Below are 19434 nucleotides of genomic sequence, written 5' to 3'. Positions count from 1 at the left end.
AAATTTTTACCTTAATAAGGAACTACCTAGGCATGCTCCTTCTGATCCTTGACATGCCAATTTTGATGCTTTTTTGTTTCTGTGACTTTTTTTTGTGTTGAAATACCAAAAGAAATTTTACAAAGTATGAATGAATGTCTCATTAACAAAGAATTTTGAAAAATAGATTTTTCTTTTTTTATTTGATTTTTTTACTAAAATTGTGTTGAAAGCCATTACAAATGGCACGTCTCTGGGTGTTATCTAATGTAACCAGCAGGAGTCTCATGATCTCAGGCTGAATGCAGAAGTTTGGTTTGGTGAAAGTTCAGAGCGCGGAAGTGAAGAGAAAGTTTCGCATGAATCTCTGCAAGTGAGCGACTCTTCCCGCGTTTGACTGTGGATGATGATGATGATGGTGGTGGTGATGATGACACGGATCCGTTAGTGTGTCTGAGGAAATACTGAGTTGTTTTGTGAGGCTTCATTTCAGGTCTGATAATGGGGTTGCCGACTCTAGAGTTCAGTGACTCTTTTGTGGACAGTCCGGACTTTAGAGAGAGACTCAAATGTCACGAGATCGAGCTGGACCGAACCAACAAGTTCATCAAAGAACTGATTAAAGATGGACATCAGCTGATCTGCGCGCTCAAGAGTGAGTACTAAACATTTCAATTCAGTTCAATTCAATACACAACAGCATCTCTCTAACCGTTCATGTTGACTGTAACTCAATACCTAGTTTGCTGTCTACCTAGACAGCATGTGGTCACTAGACGTGTTCTAAAGCGCGTTTGTGATGCCCAACTATGCAGTCTAAGTAGGCGTCTAACTAAGTTTTGACAAATAGCCAACGTGATGAGTTAAAAACATCCGAGTTTGCGTAAAAGCCAAAAATCCAGTGATAAAATTACCACAGCTAACAATTAACTCAGCATGAAATGTAGCTGGTTTAAACGCATCAAACAAAATGAATAATTTTAGCCTCACCTCCCTAATCTTTCTCTGTTGTAGCCAAAAAATTCAATTCACAGACATTTTAATTTATTTTAATGACCAAAACATAATATTTACCTTGTTACTAGACGGTGTTCCCTCTATTAAAAAAAAAAAAAAAAAAAAAAAAACTATGACACTCAAATTGATATCATTTGGACTCTTTCTACAGGAAGACAAGTAAATCATGTCAGTACGTTTGATAAGTGTGTACACTAATTGTAGTGTTGACAGCATTTCTGAAGCTCATCTATATTCGACATGGCTACCAAAGATAAAATTACCAAACAGTTGTTTAAAGAAATTAATTACTATAATAAAAAAAAAATACTTAATTTAATTGCATTATTACTTACAACAATGTTACCCAGTCGGGCATGTTGTTGAATATTTAACCTACGATTTCTTGAATGTTTATCAGTACGTCTGACAGTTAGTTAATATCATATCACAAGTTTTTTCTCTACCTTGTTGACCATTTAAAGGGATAGTTTGAAAATTGTGCCATCACTTTCTCACCCTCAAGTTTTTCCAAACTTGTATGAGTTTCTTTCTTCTGTTGAACACAAAAGAAGATATTTTAAAGAATGTTTGTAATAAAACAAAACCATGAGGGTTTTTGGTGAACTATACCTTTAAGAGTTTCAAGTCTTAAAAGTCTTTTCAAGCCTTTTTATAGAAAGTGACTATTAACCCTTTATAGGGCACTCATTGAAATACTTTGAAATTCTAAATTTCAACCATAGAGTGTTATTGGAGGATATTATAAGACTTCTAAACATTTGTGAGATTTTAAAAAAATATATTTTTTTAGGTTGGAAATCAAGGGCAATGAAGTTACCATATATGGTTCCTCGCCAGTCTAGGGTAATGTTTTTTCCTTAAAAACTGTATATATAAAAATATAATAAAAACACATAAACTTGTTAAAAACATAAAAATATTTATTTAGTAACATTTTAAATTATTATTAGGAACATTTTAATTAAATTATTATTAGGAACATTTAAAATTATTATTAGGAACATTTTTAGGGTTATTATATAGGGTATTCATTTATGGTTTGTGCTCCTAAGAACATCTAATATGATTCATGTTTTATAAATGCACATTTGTGCATTTATAAATGTTATAAATAAATGTATACATTTATAAAAGATCTGTACTACTGATCTTTGGTATGGTCAAGTACTGGCGGTACCACTTATTTTAGCAGTAATAAGTCTCACAGTAAAAAAAAAAACACCAATACATGGCATTTAAGTATGATAAAAACTGTTTCAAGGGCATAAAACTTACACATAAAGGGCAAATATATAATAAGAAGTGCAAAATATCATTATAAAGTATTAAAACCTGTTAGGGTAAGGTTTAGGTCATAAAACTGACCAAAACCACACATATTTCAATATAGCTATGGCTTGAAAATGTCTATAAATGTGTTACGTTTCCCACTGAATCACTTTATAATGTTATTCAAACCTGTGATAACATCCAATGCACTAGTAAATACTATTGTCCTACGTTATAATCATAGACTGTGGTTATAATGCATTATTTGTAGAAAAAATACCCTAGTATGGCTTTTCTATACGCATAGGGCGTATGTCCAAATATGGACATTCGCTAATCTTACGTGAACAGGGCGTATGATCAAATATGGTCTCACCATTTTTCATGCCACAAATATCAATACTTTTAAGAAATCTATGCAAACAACACCTATCTCAACATGTTGCACAACTATTCAACCATAGAATGTGTAAGTTTCATCAATTCATCATTTTTTGTTTTGAAGTTATTAGCGCTGATACGGGAGTAGGTAGTAGCGCATAACCTCACTTTCCAATATCCGGAACGACACTGAAGTTTGAAATGTTCCGCGCAACTTCTGATTGGTCAGATGCCATCATGTGACTATCAGTGACGTAGCCTGATCTTCGCTGATTGGCTAGGAGAAATCTATGCGCTCATATGACAACGCAAACAGGCAGGGGAGACTCAGTTTGAATGCGCGATTAAGTTACCAAATATGGTTCCTCGCCCGATAAATGAATATGCTTGTCGTGTCATAAATTAATGTATGTTCAGATAAGCCTACTTATTATTGTGTGACATCATGTTACTTTATGTGATGAGATATAACCTAACTATAAAATTACCAAGACATTTTTATTTTTTTTTTTTGCTGTTTAGGGTAGAGAGACAGAAAAGGAGAACATGAATTTTGAATGTCAACATTTCTATTTCAGTTCATGTTTGAATGTTTGTGTGATAGTATCTATTCAGGGGTTATCTAAAGTTCTAAATGACAAATTGTTTACTGATCTGATCGAGGTCACAGATACATAGAGACTGTTGTGATTCCCAGTGTAGTCTTTCACTACAGGCCTTTTGTTTATTAGCGTACACTAGCTATGTTTCCATCCAAAGTTGTGAGTTTTGTTTTCCAACAAAATTGGAATATCGCATAAAATATTTGCGAGTAAAGCACTTTCCATCCTGTGTTCAAGAGAACAAAACTTCCTGAGAAATTGGTGCAAAATATCTGTAATAAAAAAGAAAGTTGCTGCAATTGGGGAATCCACTGTTGCTCTTTTTTTTATACATCATAAATTACTTGCATCTCAGAGTGCGCAGACAAAATTCATTTACGCTGTCATGTTACTGTATCTTGCCTTCAGAGGCGGAAACCTGGTGTTTGGGAACGCAATTGTGTGAGACAGTTCTGGGTGGTGAATATACCCAAACATTTGACATACTGGCTCGGTCATTTCAGACTAAACCAACATTTCAGATGCTACCCAATGAAATTGTCAACTAGGTAGTCCACTTTATTAAATCACATACTCTGTTGAGACAAATGCCCTTTTCACACAGCAATACCGGTAAATTACCGTAAAATTACCAGATTGACTTTTCTGGTAAATACACAAATGTGCTGTTCACACAAGCAACTGTGTTCCGTCTTTTTACTGGTAAGATACCATTCACACATCAGTACCAAAATGACCTTTAAACGCTGGGCCATTTTATTCATCCACTTGAATGAAGAGAAGCACTTAAGTTTCATTTTAGTTTAGTTTTTTTTTTTTTTTTTTACTTCCGAGTGACAGGCGTAAGGGGATTGTCACAAGACACGTAATAGTTGTATTGCAGTTACTATAGTACGCAATAACTGCAGAGCTGCAGCACTGATGAATGGAAAAGAAGGCCTTGCCTTCTTGGCTGCATCCAGAAATCACTGTACATACTACTGTACATTTGGTTTTGAAACTTATAGGCCTACTTCGAAAAAGATGTTCTAAAACGTACAACTTATAATACAGGTAAGTACTTAGCATTCCAGAACCGATTTACCAGGGTGTTTTTTTTTTTTTTTGTTTTTTTTTCGTGAAAAAGTCCAAAGTCCTGTTTACACATGATCTCTTAACGGTAATTTACCAGTAAAGACTGTGTGTGAAAGGAGCTAAAGTCACATGAGGAATTTATTCAGTAAATGTGATTCCACCATAGTTGATGCGCATGTCTTTTTATCAGATAAAAAAACTGAGCGCATACTTTTTTTATGCGCCTTTTTAGAATTTACGTGTCTTTGCTTTTCCATTCACCATTTTTTTTTTTTTTTTTTTTTTTTACAGGAAATGCCAACATTTTTAAAAATAGTTGGATGGAAATATAGCTGCTTTTCCTTAGAAAAAAAAATCAAGGCAGATATCTCTTCTTCTTTTTTTGTAGGTTAATGTATGCAAAATTAAAATTACATTTAAAATTAGTATGCCAAAGGTGCTTGGCTGGTATATCTGCCAAATGCATTAATGTAGATGTACTGTGTGTGGAATGCTGGAATTGTGATTCTAGAGGATGTGGATAAATTGTGGGTAAATACAATATGCCCCCTGCCCCCCTCAAGGTTCCTAGATTATCTGATTCCCCATGCCAAGGCCGTGCAAATGCTGCTGCTTCTTTTTGCATAATAAAGGTTTTACCTAATGATAATATTATGTGGCACCGCTGACCTTCAGACATGGAAACAAAAGATAACTTGTTTTTAGTGAATGCCACATTGGCTCAGAGATAACATTAGACAATAGGATAACTGTTTAATGTTGTTAAAGAAATAAATAACCCAAAAATTAACATTCTTTCATAATTTACTCACCCATGTCATTCAAAACTTCTATGACTTTTTCTTTTTCTAATTCTGAAGGTTGTGCTGATATTTATTTGTATGCTTTTTTATTATCTTACAATAAATATGAAGATTTCAGATGCAAAAGCCTCTACTGTAAGTGCCATCTGAAATTTTCTTCTAGAATGATCATTTTTATAAAGCTTGCATGTTTATATTCAGTTATTTCACTTTAATGGCAATGAAAATGACCTATTAATTGTCATTATAGTGAAATTACTGAACTTAAATATACAAGCTTGATAAAAATGCTCATTTTAGAAGGAAATTTTAGATGGCACTTAGAGGCTTTGCATCTGAAGTCTTCATATGGACTAAAGGTTTTAAAAGAGTACTCAAAAGCACAATAGAAGTGTCATATTTTTGTCCCATATGACTTCAAGTCTTCTGAAGCCATGCGATTGTTCATCATTGAGTCATTGTTAAAAAGATGGAATCAAGTAATTATCTCATATACTCTCAATGCTGTGGTAAATACAGCTGATTGATGGCAACATTTTCAGAGAATAATGTCTTAAATTTCAGTCTATTAATCAAGTTCAAAAAAGCTATCAACCGGCTTCAGAGGATAGTGACATCAACTAAATGAAATGAGTTTATTGTACTAAATAGAAAAATAGGATATTCATTGAACTTAATAGAAAAAAGTTACATGAACTCATTTTAAGATGAAATTAAGCAGAATGAGTTGCAACAGATTTCTAGTTCCCAGCATACATTGTGTCAGACAGAATAAGAAGAATAAATGTTGAAATTAACTTTTTTTTTTCACTCTTTGGTGCACAAGAGATGTGTTAGGAGAATAAATGTTTAAATTAACTGGGATTTTATTTGGTGCACAAATATTAATATTAAGAGAGGTGTGTTAGTGTTTAATATTCTGTTATGTTGGGATTTATATGGGTTTCTATTATGTTGTAAATGTTTGAGGTTATATATGCTGGATGTTGCTGAACTGTGTATATGCAAGTGTATAGTGATAGTCTCTTTGCTAAATAGCACATGCAAATGTGCTATTGCTTGCAAGCAGTTAACCTCAAAAACGATTTGAGTTAATATGATGTTGATGTAATCAAGTTATATGAGTTAGTCAATATTTAATTAAAATTTTCAGGAAAAAGTCAGAATTTTAAGTTATAACTAACTAACATAATCTTTAAGTTTAAGTTTAAAAAATGTGTAACTGATTACTTAAGTTTTTTGAGTTATGCCAACCTATAAGAGTTTACAGTGTATATGAACTACTTTTACATCCTTTTTGAAGCTTGAAAGCCATAATTGTATGGAAAAAGCATAGAAGCAGTGTTAAAAACACTTTTTTGTTCCATTGGAAAAACAAAAGTCATACGGGTTTGGAACAGCATGAGTTTTCATTTCCGCTTGAATGTTTTTTTTTTTTGACACTCAAAACTCTGTTCCTTTGCTTACTTCACATGGCACATATACAAGACTACCATTCAGTTTAATGCAAAAAAAAAAAAAAAAAAAAAAAAAACCGAAATACATTTCCCAAATTCATACAGAGGACTAATTGTCACAAAAGCTCTGTTTCATATAGGTCTTTGATCCTCCTCTGTCCTGTGCATTTTGTGACTTTAACCTTGCTTTATTCCCAGCAGAAAACTTTGAAAAATCATCCAAATACACTTTTAATATCCTTCTCTCCAGTCAAATGAACCCAAATGAATAATAAGTCTTTCAGACTGATGTGTCACTGGGTGGCAGTGCAATTTTGTTCACTTCATTCAATGCTTCAGTGGGGTGCATGTTTTTGTAAAGGTCACATAATCCTGCGTTTAACAGCAGCGCATAGTGACTGTCAGTTACAATCTGGGGTGGTAATTTTCTGTGGCTTTTTCTTAATGTAATATACTTCATTCATTGAGCTACTTTACCATATTTCCACCTTCTTTGCAGTGGCTTACAAAACAATGTACGTGAATATGTGCAGTTGTTACCATCTACATGATCTGTCCCCCTGTAGTCAATCATTTTATCCCTTAAAACTCATCTTTGATCACCAAAATGACATATTCGACATATTCTTCATGCCTTAAAATAGCTTGAATGTAACTCTACAGCCTTGCCTCATTTAGTATGTATGCGGTTCTATGAATATCCACATTAGCCCCGCCTCCACTCACTCACACCAGCTCAGAGATCCACTCGTTGATGATCACATGTTGGCATGACAAGGTAGTCTGTGACGCCAGAAACACCAGCGATTTCACATTGTTTGTCTTAAAGCATATTAAAAACACCACATAGACATATAAACAACATTAAAAGCTTGATTTTCACCATAGGCGGACATTAAAAAGTCTTCCATTGGCATACATTTCATTGTTTATATGTCGGTATTCATACATAACATTTACAGGTACAAAAGCTTCCTTTCTTACATTTGGGTATATGCTGAAACATATAATATGGGTGTACTGACAGCATCTGAAACAAGTAGTATTATGTATTTACAGCTATAGAAATGTAAGATATATTTGAATCCTTTATTGCACAAAAATATATAAATAGTCATATTTTTACAATTTTATAGATATATTTCAGATTCCTTAACCCCATCTCCAAACCTAAACATAAGTTAACCAAACTTTAGAAAAACATAACAGACAAGTTATTCACAGTAAGTTATTTCAAAAATGGCAAAAACCATTTGCAAAGTAGCATCTAACAATGTGTTGCATTCAAGGCACTCACTGGTGGAAAATAGGAGTTTTGTGTGATGTACAGAGTAGAATTGTAGTTGCTAATCACTGAAAAATTAAGATTTTCTGACCCACTTCGTAAAGGCATGCATATCTCATTTAAATTCATACAGTATAGCCTTCCTGAAACATGACGTTGCAATAGTGATGAGGCAAACGAAAGCCAATAAGCATTTGATATGACTGATTGAAGACAAAAATGTAATCTTTTAATATAATTTCATTATTTAATATTATGTATTATTATTCTTTATTAGTATTCATAATCAGTTGTATTATCTAATGAAGTTTAAAATGCATGAGCTAGACTATAGATTGCATGGACACGTGTGTTTAGGGATCATATGTTAGACACAGAGAGGGGAGCTGGAATGAGTCATATAAACATAGAAGTATGTGTGCAATGCAATACTCCACTGATGCATAGGTTTTCCAATGATGATCTGTACATCGACTGTTGAACAGTTGGCATATTCTTTACAAGGAAAGGAATGTTTTAAAAAAAAATATCTAATAAATAAGAGATTTCTTGGCGAAATACCTGGCTTAGCTTCCGTGATTCAACCATAACAGGGGAAAGCTTAATTTTCAAATCTACACTGATGTAAAACAATTGCCATACATCTCTGGCAAATGTACAAATTTTAAACGAGTGCAGGATTTCATAGATGCATCCGCTACTGAGGTTAAATACAAAGATCGCTGAATAAGAATTTGGATTTGGTTCCGTTCCTCACATTATGCAATCATATGGATTCTGAAAATTTGGATTACAGTGCAATAATAAAATGAATTACTTCTATGATTATGTTATGGTGAATTTGTGCTGTATTTTATGCAAACAATTTTATTCACAGCACATTGTCTTTTTTTCACAACATATTTAGAAAATGAAAATTCTGTCATCATTTACTCACCCTCATGTTGTTCCAAACTTGTATGAATTTCTTTCTTCTGCTGAACTGTTTGATTACCCATATTCTTCAAAATATCTTATTTTGTGTTCAGTAGAAGAAGAAAAAAATCATACAGGTTTGGAACAACTTGACGGTGAGAATTTCCATTTCTGGGTGAACTATCCCTTTAATAAATGTGATTTGAAAACAATTTAATTGATCATAAATGAAATAGAATCAACAAATTAATTCCATGAATTAACTATTGATAGTTTAAATGATTATTCGTAAACTGTAAAGTTGCTGATAAATGATTTACATTTCAGATGCTGTCAACACGTCATTCTTGTATGTTTAGTGTCCATGCAAACACAAGTAAATGGAGTAGAACAACATAAAATACATACAGTATGGATACTTAGGAGTTGCATACTAGACACCAAGTTAGTTTTCACTGTGTGTGTGTGTGTACCATTTCTAATACTTGACAGAAACATACAATACTTAAATCACTTACATTACATTATATTATATTACTTTACACTACTTACATTGTTACATTCAGTCATAATTGTGATTGCTACTTTTAGGGATTAGTCTGTACTAGACTCTTAAATGATGTGTAGGGACATGCCCTTACCGTCCATACCAAAATCTACACCCGGCGGGAATAGTATTACATTCTTGTTAGATTATCGCATGGGACAGTCACCATGATTTTGCCAAGTAAGACGTGTTCCTGGATAAACACATTTTGTTGATCCTGGAACAACATTCCTGTAGTCCTATCCCTACCCATAAGTTATCCCTAAAATCAGAGGGAAATGATCGGTGAATTACACTGATGTAGAAGCACCTCACCCTGGTTGTAAGCCTGAACTTGACATAAACTGTAAACTTGTCCTTCAAATCTGATAGTTTTTTTCAGAATGTTGTTCCAGGATCAAAAAGATGTTGATCCAGGAACATGCTGTACTTGGTGAAATCACATTCACCCTCATGGGACGCTGGGTATATTCTGCACGCTATGAGTGATTGGCCAGAGGTGTTTATTTTGGATAATATATATATATTTTTTGTGATAAAATGTGTCTGTTAATTGAGACGTTCCCACACAAATCACAATTTTTAAGTTACTTGACAAAAATTTTTTACCATAATTTTTGCTGAAAGTCAACATGTTCTTCATCTAATTGTGAGTGTTTATTCAGTGCATATGTGAATCTAAACAAAAACATTTCGTTTTATGAGCTATACCTCACCATTTTAGTTGAATGGCATTGTTAACAAAGCCAATCTCTTTCTACTTCAAAGTTGCTCAATGCTCACCCAGCAATGGAAGTTCAAAATAAACCACGGCCCTTCTGAAAACATGATTTGTCCTATCTAATTTGCAGCAGAGAGTCTGTCAAGGAAATTAAGGGGAGCGTCAGCTGAAGAGACTACTTACCGCCCAAATGAGTTAGAGGTGCTGCCTGATCAAAAGGCCCTTTGCCTTATGAAGGTGATTAGTGAGCTCTGAATAAGAAGGATGACGGGGTCGGATTTCTGTCCATGTTAAAATAATGATGTCTGTGTAACTGCTACACAATCACTCTTCAGCACTGATTGAAATATTTAGGAGCCCGAATTCATAAGTATTGTACAGGTTGTCGATTTTTGTATGAATTCGGACAATCTGACTCGTATTAAAATGTAAAACGTCACCATTAAAACTTCTTAAAAATCATTGTTTAACCTGATTAGACTTTGAATTACAGATTTCCAATGTGACCCTACTAAACACAGTACGAGTTTGTGAATGTTGTACTTTTCACCTTACGTCATTGTGATCTGTGTGTGGAATGTGAAGGACTCCGTATACTGAGCTGAAAATCTCCAGTAATGATAGGGTGTGAATCGTCACTGGTCTCACGATTCAATCCTATTACGATTATCATGTCTTCAATTCGATATCACGATGCATTGCAATATCACTGCACATGGCAACATTTCAATCAATGAATACAAGCAGTCAGATGTGAACTCCCTTTTTATTTTATCTGCTCCAAGACCGTACACTTCCTGAATGTATTTAAACAAAACGTAGCCTAAGCCTGAACACAGCAGACAACAGGAGCATTTAGAAATAATAAACACTAGTGAATACCAAAAAGGCATGAAACTGTCAAGTAGTGTACTTAAACGGTTAGTTCTCCCAAAAATGTAAATTAGCCCATGATTTACTCAACCTAGGTGTATATTACATTCTTCTTTCAGACAAAAACAATTGGAGTTATTAAAAAAAATGTCCTGGGTCTTTATTCATAGATGCCACCTACGTCACTATAAAATAGAACGCCGCCATATTTGCGACCGACTCGCCCGGTATGGCCGCCCAAACTGCCTATTTGAATGAGAGAGAGAGAGACAGAGATACCTGGAGAAAATTTCAATTTTAGGCTCCGATCCTTATTTGTTACCCCCAGTTTTCTTTAGTCCAGCTTGCCCCAATTGGCCTTTCATGATATAGAAATACTTAAGTCATAGAGCTTCATGGTGCGCGTTAATGAGAGTCGAGGCGATGTCATGAATGAATCTATGAATCTGCAGCTGTTCGGCTGGCATGAATTAATCTATCTAATCCGAACAGCAGCACTGGCAGAGTCCAGCTGAGACACCAGCATCAGCACAGCCAGAGACATCAGCCAAATATCATAAAAGACTGCCATATCTGTCCGAAAGAACAGATGTTCAATTACAGAGAAGGTTTAATACACACAAATATCGAAATGAAAGAATCTTTCGAGTCGAATCTTTTTGAATGATTCTGCTGCGATTAAAAGCTATCAAGAGGTAAAGCTTATCAGCGATTATAATATAACGACTTAAATTGCAGTTTGTTCATCACATAAAGCTATCATATGAATAAATCGTATTAGATCACTTTTATGATACTTTTGTGATGTTTTTTTGTCTTTTATTATTATTAGTTTTTGCGTGACAGCCCCCAGTAGGCTAACGTTACTCATTCACTTTCATTACATCGACAAGAAGAGTCTCCATTAGGCTACATATTCAAAAATGTCCCTTTGTCTTCCACGGAAAGTAAACTTATGGATTTGCACATGAAGGTGAGTAAATGATGGCAGAATTATCATTTTTGGAAGAACTAGTCCTTTAATATGTTGTTACAAAGTGATAGATAGGTTGTTAATATGTATTTCAAGGCTGAGATTATGCATCGTCTGCAGAGCTAACGTTACTTACATAAAATTACATCTAAAGCGCATGTGACGAAGACAATATCTTTATGAACTTCAGAAAAATATTTATTAGATTTAGGTAGGTATTAACTAACAGACAGACAGACAGTTATATTCAAAACAACCCCAAATCTACTAACTTACCATGATAAAGTGCATTTAATCCAACAAATAAAATGAAGAAAAAACATTATCTGTCGATATCTGTCTGTATAATGTTGGCCACTGAGAGTATAATGGAAATATAATTAACCACAAACCAACATGAGACTTCAAGTCTTTTAAATGATTCTCTCTTCTCTCTTGTAGAATAAAATACCCGTTCGGGGTTCCTCTTCCGGCTGTTGTTGCAGCCAACTGCACAACATATTGCAGGCATTACTGAGACCGTCGGTCGTCAAGATGGCGGCGCAAAGCTACAGTGACGTCGCGTTAACCGAATGAATAATGGCAGTGAATGGTTGTTTCTGTTTTGAAATCCATCAAAGTGCATCCATCCATGATAAAAGTCCTCCACGCAGCTCATGGGGGTTAATCTGAGGCCTTCTGAAGTGAAGCGACGTGTTCGTGTAAGAAAATTATCCTTATTTAAAACTTTACCGACAAAAATAACTAGCTGGATCGGAGTTGTGTAAACGGCCCCTAAATGAACGATCTATTTTTTATTTTTATTTTTTTATTACGCATCTTCTACGCATTACAGAATCTCCGGATCAAAACACAGACGAAGAAGCGATAGAAGCATTGCTTACACAATCATCAAACAGCATATGTAAATCAAAACTGCCTAATGTTACCGAATGAAATGTGGACCCAGGACGAGCTATAGGACTGTGATAGAAACAAACAGGTTGCGTACTTTCTTAGCTGCTGCGTTAGCTGAGCAACAGCCATTGAGACATTGCTAGTGGCTAAATACTATTTATAGCTCTTTCCAGATATTTATAATCTTGTCTTGTGTCATTTATAAATATTGTAAAAGTTGAATTTTGAATGGTTTTTGTTGTTTGTAAATTTAGAAGCAGCTTTTAGCAGCAACATTGTAGACATACAAAACATCGAGCCCACATTGTGGCATTGATAAGTGACATTTGTGCTTCTTCTCTCTTGCAAAGCACAAGCAGTGCATTAAATTTGAAAGCATTTCTCTTCCTCTATCTCCGCATTAGTAAGGTCTCTGTTTGGATTCCACTACTCTTCTGGGAGTGTTGTGTGTTTATGTGAGTAAGTGCAATGCTCCAGGGGTTTTGCCACAGGAAATGCGCTGTAAACAGTGTTGTGTAGTCTTGTGCTTTCCTCCCACTGATAACTTTCCCACTGACAGTACTGTAAGTGTGTGTCTGTGTTTGTGCTAGTTTGTATCTGTAAGACTCAGGATGCTGAGAGACTAATTAATCTGAACCAAGATTGGATTGTCGGGAGTTATTTTCACAGTGAAATGTTGTAATTCTTCAAGGCTCTAAGAAACAATACACTATAGCCAATTTTATCTATAACAAAGTGAGTGTGAATATGACTCTGACCTTTACAAATTCACTCCCAAGAGCTGTTGCCTGATTTGACCTGATGTCCTTGTTCAGAGAAATGCTCTTCATTGACTAATACATCATTTAACATATGCTATTAAATGAACAGTACAATTTTCTAAACCATTGTTTCACTATTTGCTTTTGTTATGCTCTGTACAGATCATTTGATACAGTATATTAGGTTTCTGTATGGTTATGATCGTAAACTAGAACAAATACGAAATGTATAAAGAACTTTTTCATTACTTGAAATAAATAAACATTAACTGAAATAAAATATATAAAAAAAACCTACTTGCCAAGGCAACATTTCTCATTTCCGCGTAGATAAAATAAACCAAAACTAAATTTAAATAAACAAACTCATCTTAAAATCTTCATAATCTAAAAATAAATCTAACAAACCTATATAGACACGTTAGAAAAAACAGAAAATATAAAAATCGAATTATAATAGTATATCATTGATACTGGTTTGCAACATAAATCCCATACCAGCCATCTTGACCAGTTCCAGAACTACATTGTTGCTTAATGGAATGTGACTTATCATTCTGTATCATACCTCCTTGCAGCAGACAAAGAAATAGACGTATGTCTATTTTACACCATAAACAATGTTTAGCTGTTTGTATATTGCTTGCAGAAATATGTTCACAAAAATGGTTCACAGTACAACAGATGTTTGGCTTCCTGGTTTGACCACCTTGATCAAAGCCTGTTTTATCCTTTGAGGTTTCATATCATAAAAAACTAAATCTAAAAAAAGAAATTATGCATTTTCCTGGTGTTAATTGTGCATTATTCATCAGTTCAATAAAAAAAAAAGATATTTTTGGAATATCAAATGTTATACGTGCTCTCCCTTTTAAACAACTTCTCAAATGACCAGGAATCACTTTTACTTTCAATCTTTTCTCCTCCAATCGCTCCATTCTGGTATATACAGTATAACGGCCACATTTTTTTTTTTAAATATCCTGGTTCCTTATGAAATATGTGACATCATGGAAGTAAAGTTTCATGTACTATGTAAAGATACAGAACTGAAAACTTCCTTCTCAGGCCTAACAAGCCATTTACTGAAACTCTAAACTTCCTGAACTATGGTTTTATCGATATATTATGATTTTTTTTTTTTTCTCATGGTGCTGTGTTTCTTCAGGTCCTTCTATCAATATGTTTATTTACTGTATGCATGCGTTTCTTTTCTTACAATCAAGCAGCACATTGTCTAAGTAAGTGTATACAGTACTCCGAAACCGCTGTTTCTCAGTGCAGTCAGAGCCGTTTCTGGGTGAAGTGAATTGATTGATACTGATACTGCAGATTTACCCACTCCAGAGTTTCAATGGCGATCTTATTATGAGAGTGTGATTGTATTGATCTGTATTGTGATGTGTATTATATTGTGACATAGTTGGCAAGACCCGGCTATTGTATTAACCAACTGATCTTTGGAAGCCAACAAGACTTTTAGTATTCATTCATTTGGTCCGCCCAATCAAAGAGAAGTAATAAGGAAGGAGATTGGATACTATTATTCCATATGGCATATAATTAACAGAAAGAGAGATATAAGAGATGATTGCCAGATGCTGTGCTGTTTCTAACTGATATTTATTGTTTTCCAAGGTCACTGATCGATATGTGAGGCACAATTCAGGGCTCTATGCTTTCCACAATGCGGAAAACGCAGACTGAATCATGTCATAAAAATGGAATTTGGCAATTTTTATATAAAAAAATCAAAATTTAGACAATTAATCAAATTGAGATATATTGTGACCAGTGTCTGTGAATATTAATCTGCAAAAAAGACTGCTATTTAAACCTAAAGTCTGCATATTTTGTGTCTTCGTGTGAATGGCACAGTTCCGTCTGCTACAGATATTCCAGCCCGTTCTCATCCCAAGGCGTCATATACTGACGCTTTTGACATTTCGTCTACATCGAACGCACATGGCGACCTAACCCTACCCCAGACCTAAACCTACCCATAACCGAACAAAGCTCTGTGCATGTCATATTGACGCTAAAGGGTGCCATGTGCGTTCGATGTAGATGAAATGTCAAAAGCGTCGGTATATGATGCCCTAGGATGAGAATGCGTTGGATATTCAATCACGCATCAGACCAATGGAGGCCTTTTAAACGATCTAAGCACATGGTCTAAAGCGCATGGCACAAGTGCACTTAAAGGGGTCATATAATGGTACATGCACTTTTACAAGTTGATTGTACTGAAATGTGTGTTGGCAGTGCCTGTACACAACCATCATAAAATGATAAAAATCCATCCAGTAGTTTTTTTTTAATCTTATTTTATGTTTCCCCCTTGGCTCAAATCAAGCTGTTCGATTTTGTGACGTCACAAAATCGACGCCCCTCCCACGAATGTTGATTGACAGTAGCGTTTCAACACAGCCCCTCCCTGGCTCGTGAGCGAGCTGTCAATCATAGCCCGCGTGGACCGGCGCGTCATTGTTGATAGCTGGAGCACTGTCTATGAGCAGAATGGCGTCTAAGCGATTGTGGTGTTCTGTTCTTGGGTGTAATAAGGAACACAGCAGTCATTTTGATGTTCCTAAATCCGAACCACTGAAGACACAGTGGCTGAGTTTGTTTTCGAAGGGAATATTCCCCACGATCAACGTCCATGCTTTCATGTTTGCGCAAATCATTTCACCAGACTGCTTTATAAACGAGGGTCAGTATAAAGCTGGTTTTGCTAAAAGCTGTTCCTGAAAAAAGGATCGGTACTAACTTCGTGTTCCTGCTGCACCGTCTGCTGCACCTGCTGCAACGTTTTATTAATCTTTATATTAATCTTTATATTAATCTTTGCAAATCGCTTGCTGCACGCTTCACGATGAATGCAGCTATTTTTACACTCACACGTTTCAAAATCCCACGTTTATAATGAACAACGCGTTATGGTTATGTTATTGTGTTACAAACGGTGTACGCACAGAACAGAGGGGCGGGGTGAGCAAAGCTCATTATCATTTAAAGACACATGCACTTGAACGGCGTGCTGAAAACAGAGCTGTTTTTGACCAGGTAAAATTTGTGTTTTCTTACAATACTAAGAAAATACTCTATCATACGAAAATATTCTATCATTTACATGATTCATGTAATTCATGATTGAATGTAAACGAGACAAGAAACGTTTTGCGTTTTTTTTTAATATTAGACATACGAATAAGAGTAAATGTGTGTACATTTTAAAATAAAATATTATTTGCAAATTAATTAAATTAATCATAACTACAATTAGATAACTTCTTTACCGCTCTTGTAACCCCCCTCCCCATGTGTTACTGCCTTGATCACAAAATTATTATAAATTCAGAAAAATGTAAAAAAAAAAAAATGGACAACATATTAATCATTTATGAATTCAATTGATTAGGCAGGCTTTTGATCTATTAAAAAAAAAACTAAATCACTAAAACTGAATCTAAGAAAAATAAAAATAAAACCACCAAATTTAGGGGTGGGGAAATGTAACTGAAAAAATAAGTAATTTTACAAGATCCTTACTTCAGTGTGGAATCTTTTGTGAATCTATCAACATGTGATGCTGATTTTACAAAGAAGCTTTTGTTGAATGATTGGGAAGTGTTTTGGACCAGATAGCAAAGTAACCACTGATTCTCAGTTCACATGCAAATATGGAATAAACATAGAAGCCTTTAAGGCATAACAGTAAAAAAAAAAAAACTAAAAAAAAAAAACTACAAAACATTCTAAGGGTTAGTGAGAGGGTGGAAGATGGTCATGAAAAACTAAATTATATTGTTTGTTGCCAGAAAAAAATTGCCTAGCATTATCAGTGGACCATGACCTGCAATATCACTAAATGGCCTGTCTTTCATGTTATACTTCTTTCTGTCTTAAGAAACACGTGCCAAGATCTGAAGATATACAGTACTGTATAATTGACAATTTAATGAGATGAGATGAGATGTAACTGAACTTCATTCAGCTAATGCGTATATCAACGATCTTTAAATAATCCCTGCAGATGTTAGTATACGTGATGTGTTGTGCTGAACGGAAACATTTCCCTTTGCTCAGCAGAAAGGAGCAATTTGTACTAAACGATATGCTCTTTTGCTGCTAATTGAAAGTGACAATGTTTGATGGAATCTGAATGAGATGCATTTGTTTGTTCTGCTGGATGGCTGTTTGGCTTTTGCTTATGCAATTTATTTCAGCCATTGTTTTGCTTTTTATGCTTCTATTGCATTAAAGCCAACACCAAGAAAGCTGGTTTTGTCATTCCTTCTTTCCTCAGATTGTAGACACGGTGTTATTACAGTCTGATATGCATATGTCACTTTGCTTTTGCTGTAAGAAGCTTGTTTGTAAAACTCGTGAGAGTGATTTTGTCCAGAATTAATGCATTTCTGAGACTGTTGTGCCACCGTGATAAAGTTGTTCTTGATTTGTGGTTCCCATGTCTTGTATTTCCATCTGAACGAGGCCGATAATGGAAGTCTTGCAACCCGTCTGATTGGCCGATATGTTTGGACATCTTATTGGCTGGGTGTGTTTGTTGTGCTACCTTGACTTCTTTTTAATGATGGAGCTGTTTCATAAGTTGGTAACAAATAGTCAAAATTGTATATACTTTTTTGACAGGGTGTGTTGAAGAATTTTGTGTGCACGTTGACACATCACATCAGGTTGCCTGGAATGTCTAATTAAGCCGCCTCTGGAAATACTGACAGACTTTAGGAACTCACTCACCCTTGAGCACAGAAAAATACAACCTCAAAAGAACAAAGAATAAGAAAAATTCTGAGTAGGCCTATGTATTAGCTTGATGTTTAGCTGGAAATGAGATAGTTTTCCCAGAATATATAGGCCAGACACTATGGCAAATGCAATATATTAGCAAAAGAAATAAATTGTATCAATTTTTTTTTTTGAATAACTATCATTTGAGAAAGTCACATGAAGTGCACTTAACGTTGTTAAGCTAACTACTTTATACTGTAAGCGTAAAAAAATAAAGTGTAAATAGTTAAATAAAAACTTTGCATCATTATTTTTTTTTGTTATTGAATCCATCATGTTGCATGTATTTTTCCACTCTGCTTGTCAAAATGTATTCTAGCCTTCTCTGTGATTGAAAAATGCACTGCCTTATATTTTAGCCAAAAGAAGGGGTCTTAGAAGGCAGCATGTTGTCATTTAACAAAGTTACACAACATTTGTACTTTGTGGTCTATCTATTTGAATGCGGCTGTGCTTATTTTGTTGAATCTAGCCCAATCTAGATAATCGGTCAATTATGTATTCAGTTAATCGGATTAAAAAGTCACGTTTTATTTACGCTTTATTACATCAAGTTAAATCTTGCTCAGTTTTGTCCTCCAAACAGTGTGCAAACTGCAAAATGTATTTATGTTGTCTATGCTATATATTATGTAACAAAAAGGGTTAAATTATAAATATTTCATTTTAAAACTTGCCCACCATAATAACATAAAAAAGAAGCACAGAAGAAACATAGACATTCACTTATCTGGATATAGTAATTATATTACATGTATTCCCCAATACAGCAGTTCATTTAGAATTACTGCGCTTATTAAATAAATAAAACTACTTGTGTTACATGTAGCATTTTGGGCCCTATTTTAATGATCTAAGCGCATGGTCTAAAGCGCACGGCGCAAGTGAACTTAGGGCATGTCTGAATCCACTTTTGCTAGTTTAATGACAGGAAAAATGGTCGGTGCGCCCGGTGCATGGTCTAAAAGGGTTGTCCCTGTTCTCTTAATGAGTAATGGGTGTGTTTTGGGCGTAACATGCAAAAAAACAATGTTGAGTGTAATTTCACATTCCCTTTAAAAG

General features: G+C 34.7%; 1 protein-coding gene across 6 annotated transcripts in view; it reads left to right on the top strand.

The window, feature by feature from the left end:
• The first annotated feature begins 274 nt into the window (after nt 1–274).
• arhgap42b (Rho GTPase activating protein 42b) overlaps nt 275–19434 on the top strand; it is a 160909-nt gene continuing 141749 nt past the window's right edge. For all 6 annotated transcript variants that reach the window (XM_081371775.1, XM_081371774.1, XM_081371773.1 and 3 more), the window contains exon 1: nt 275–634. In XM_081371775.1, the coding sequence (XP_081227901.1) occupies nt 481–634 (154 nt within the window). In that variant the 5' untranslated portion in view covers nt 275–480. The remainder of the gene's footprint in view (nt 635–19434) is intronic.

The sequence above is a fragment of the Scardinius erythrophthalmus genome, assembly GCF_964197995.2.
Source record: "Scardinius erythrophthalmus genome assembly, chromosome: 8".
Taxonomy (NCBI): domain Eukaryota; kingdom Metazoa; phylum Chordata; class Actinopteri; order Cypriniformes; family Leuciscidae; genus Scardinius; species Scardinius erythrophthalmus.
This window is presented reverse-complemented; position numbering and strand designations above follow the sequence as displayed.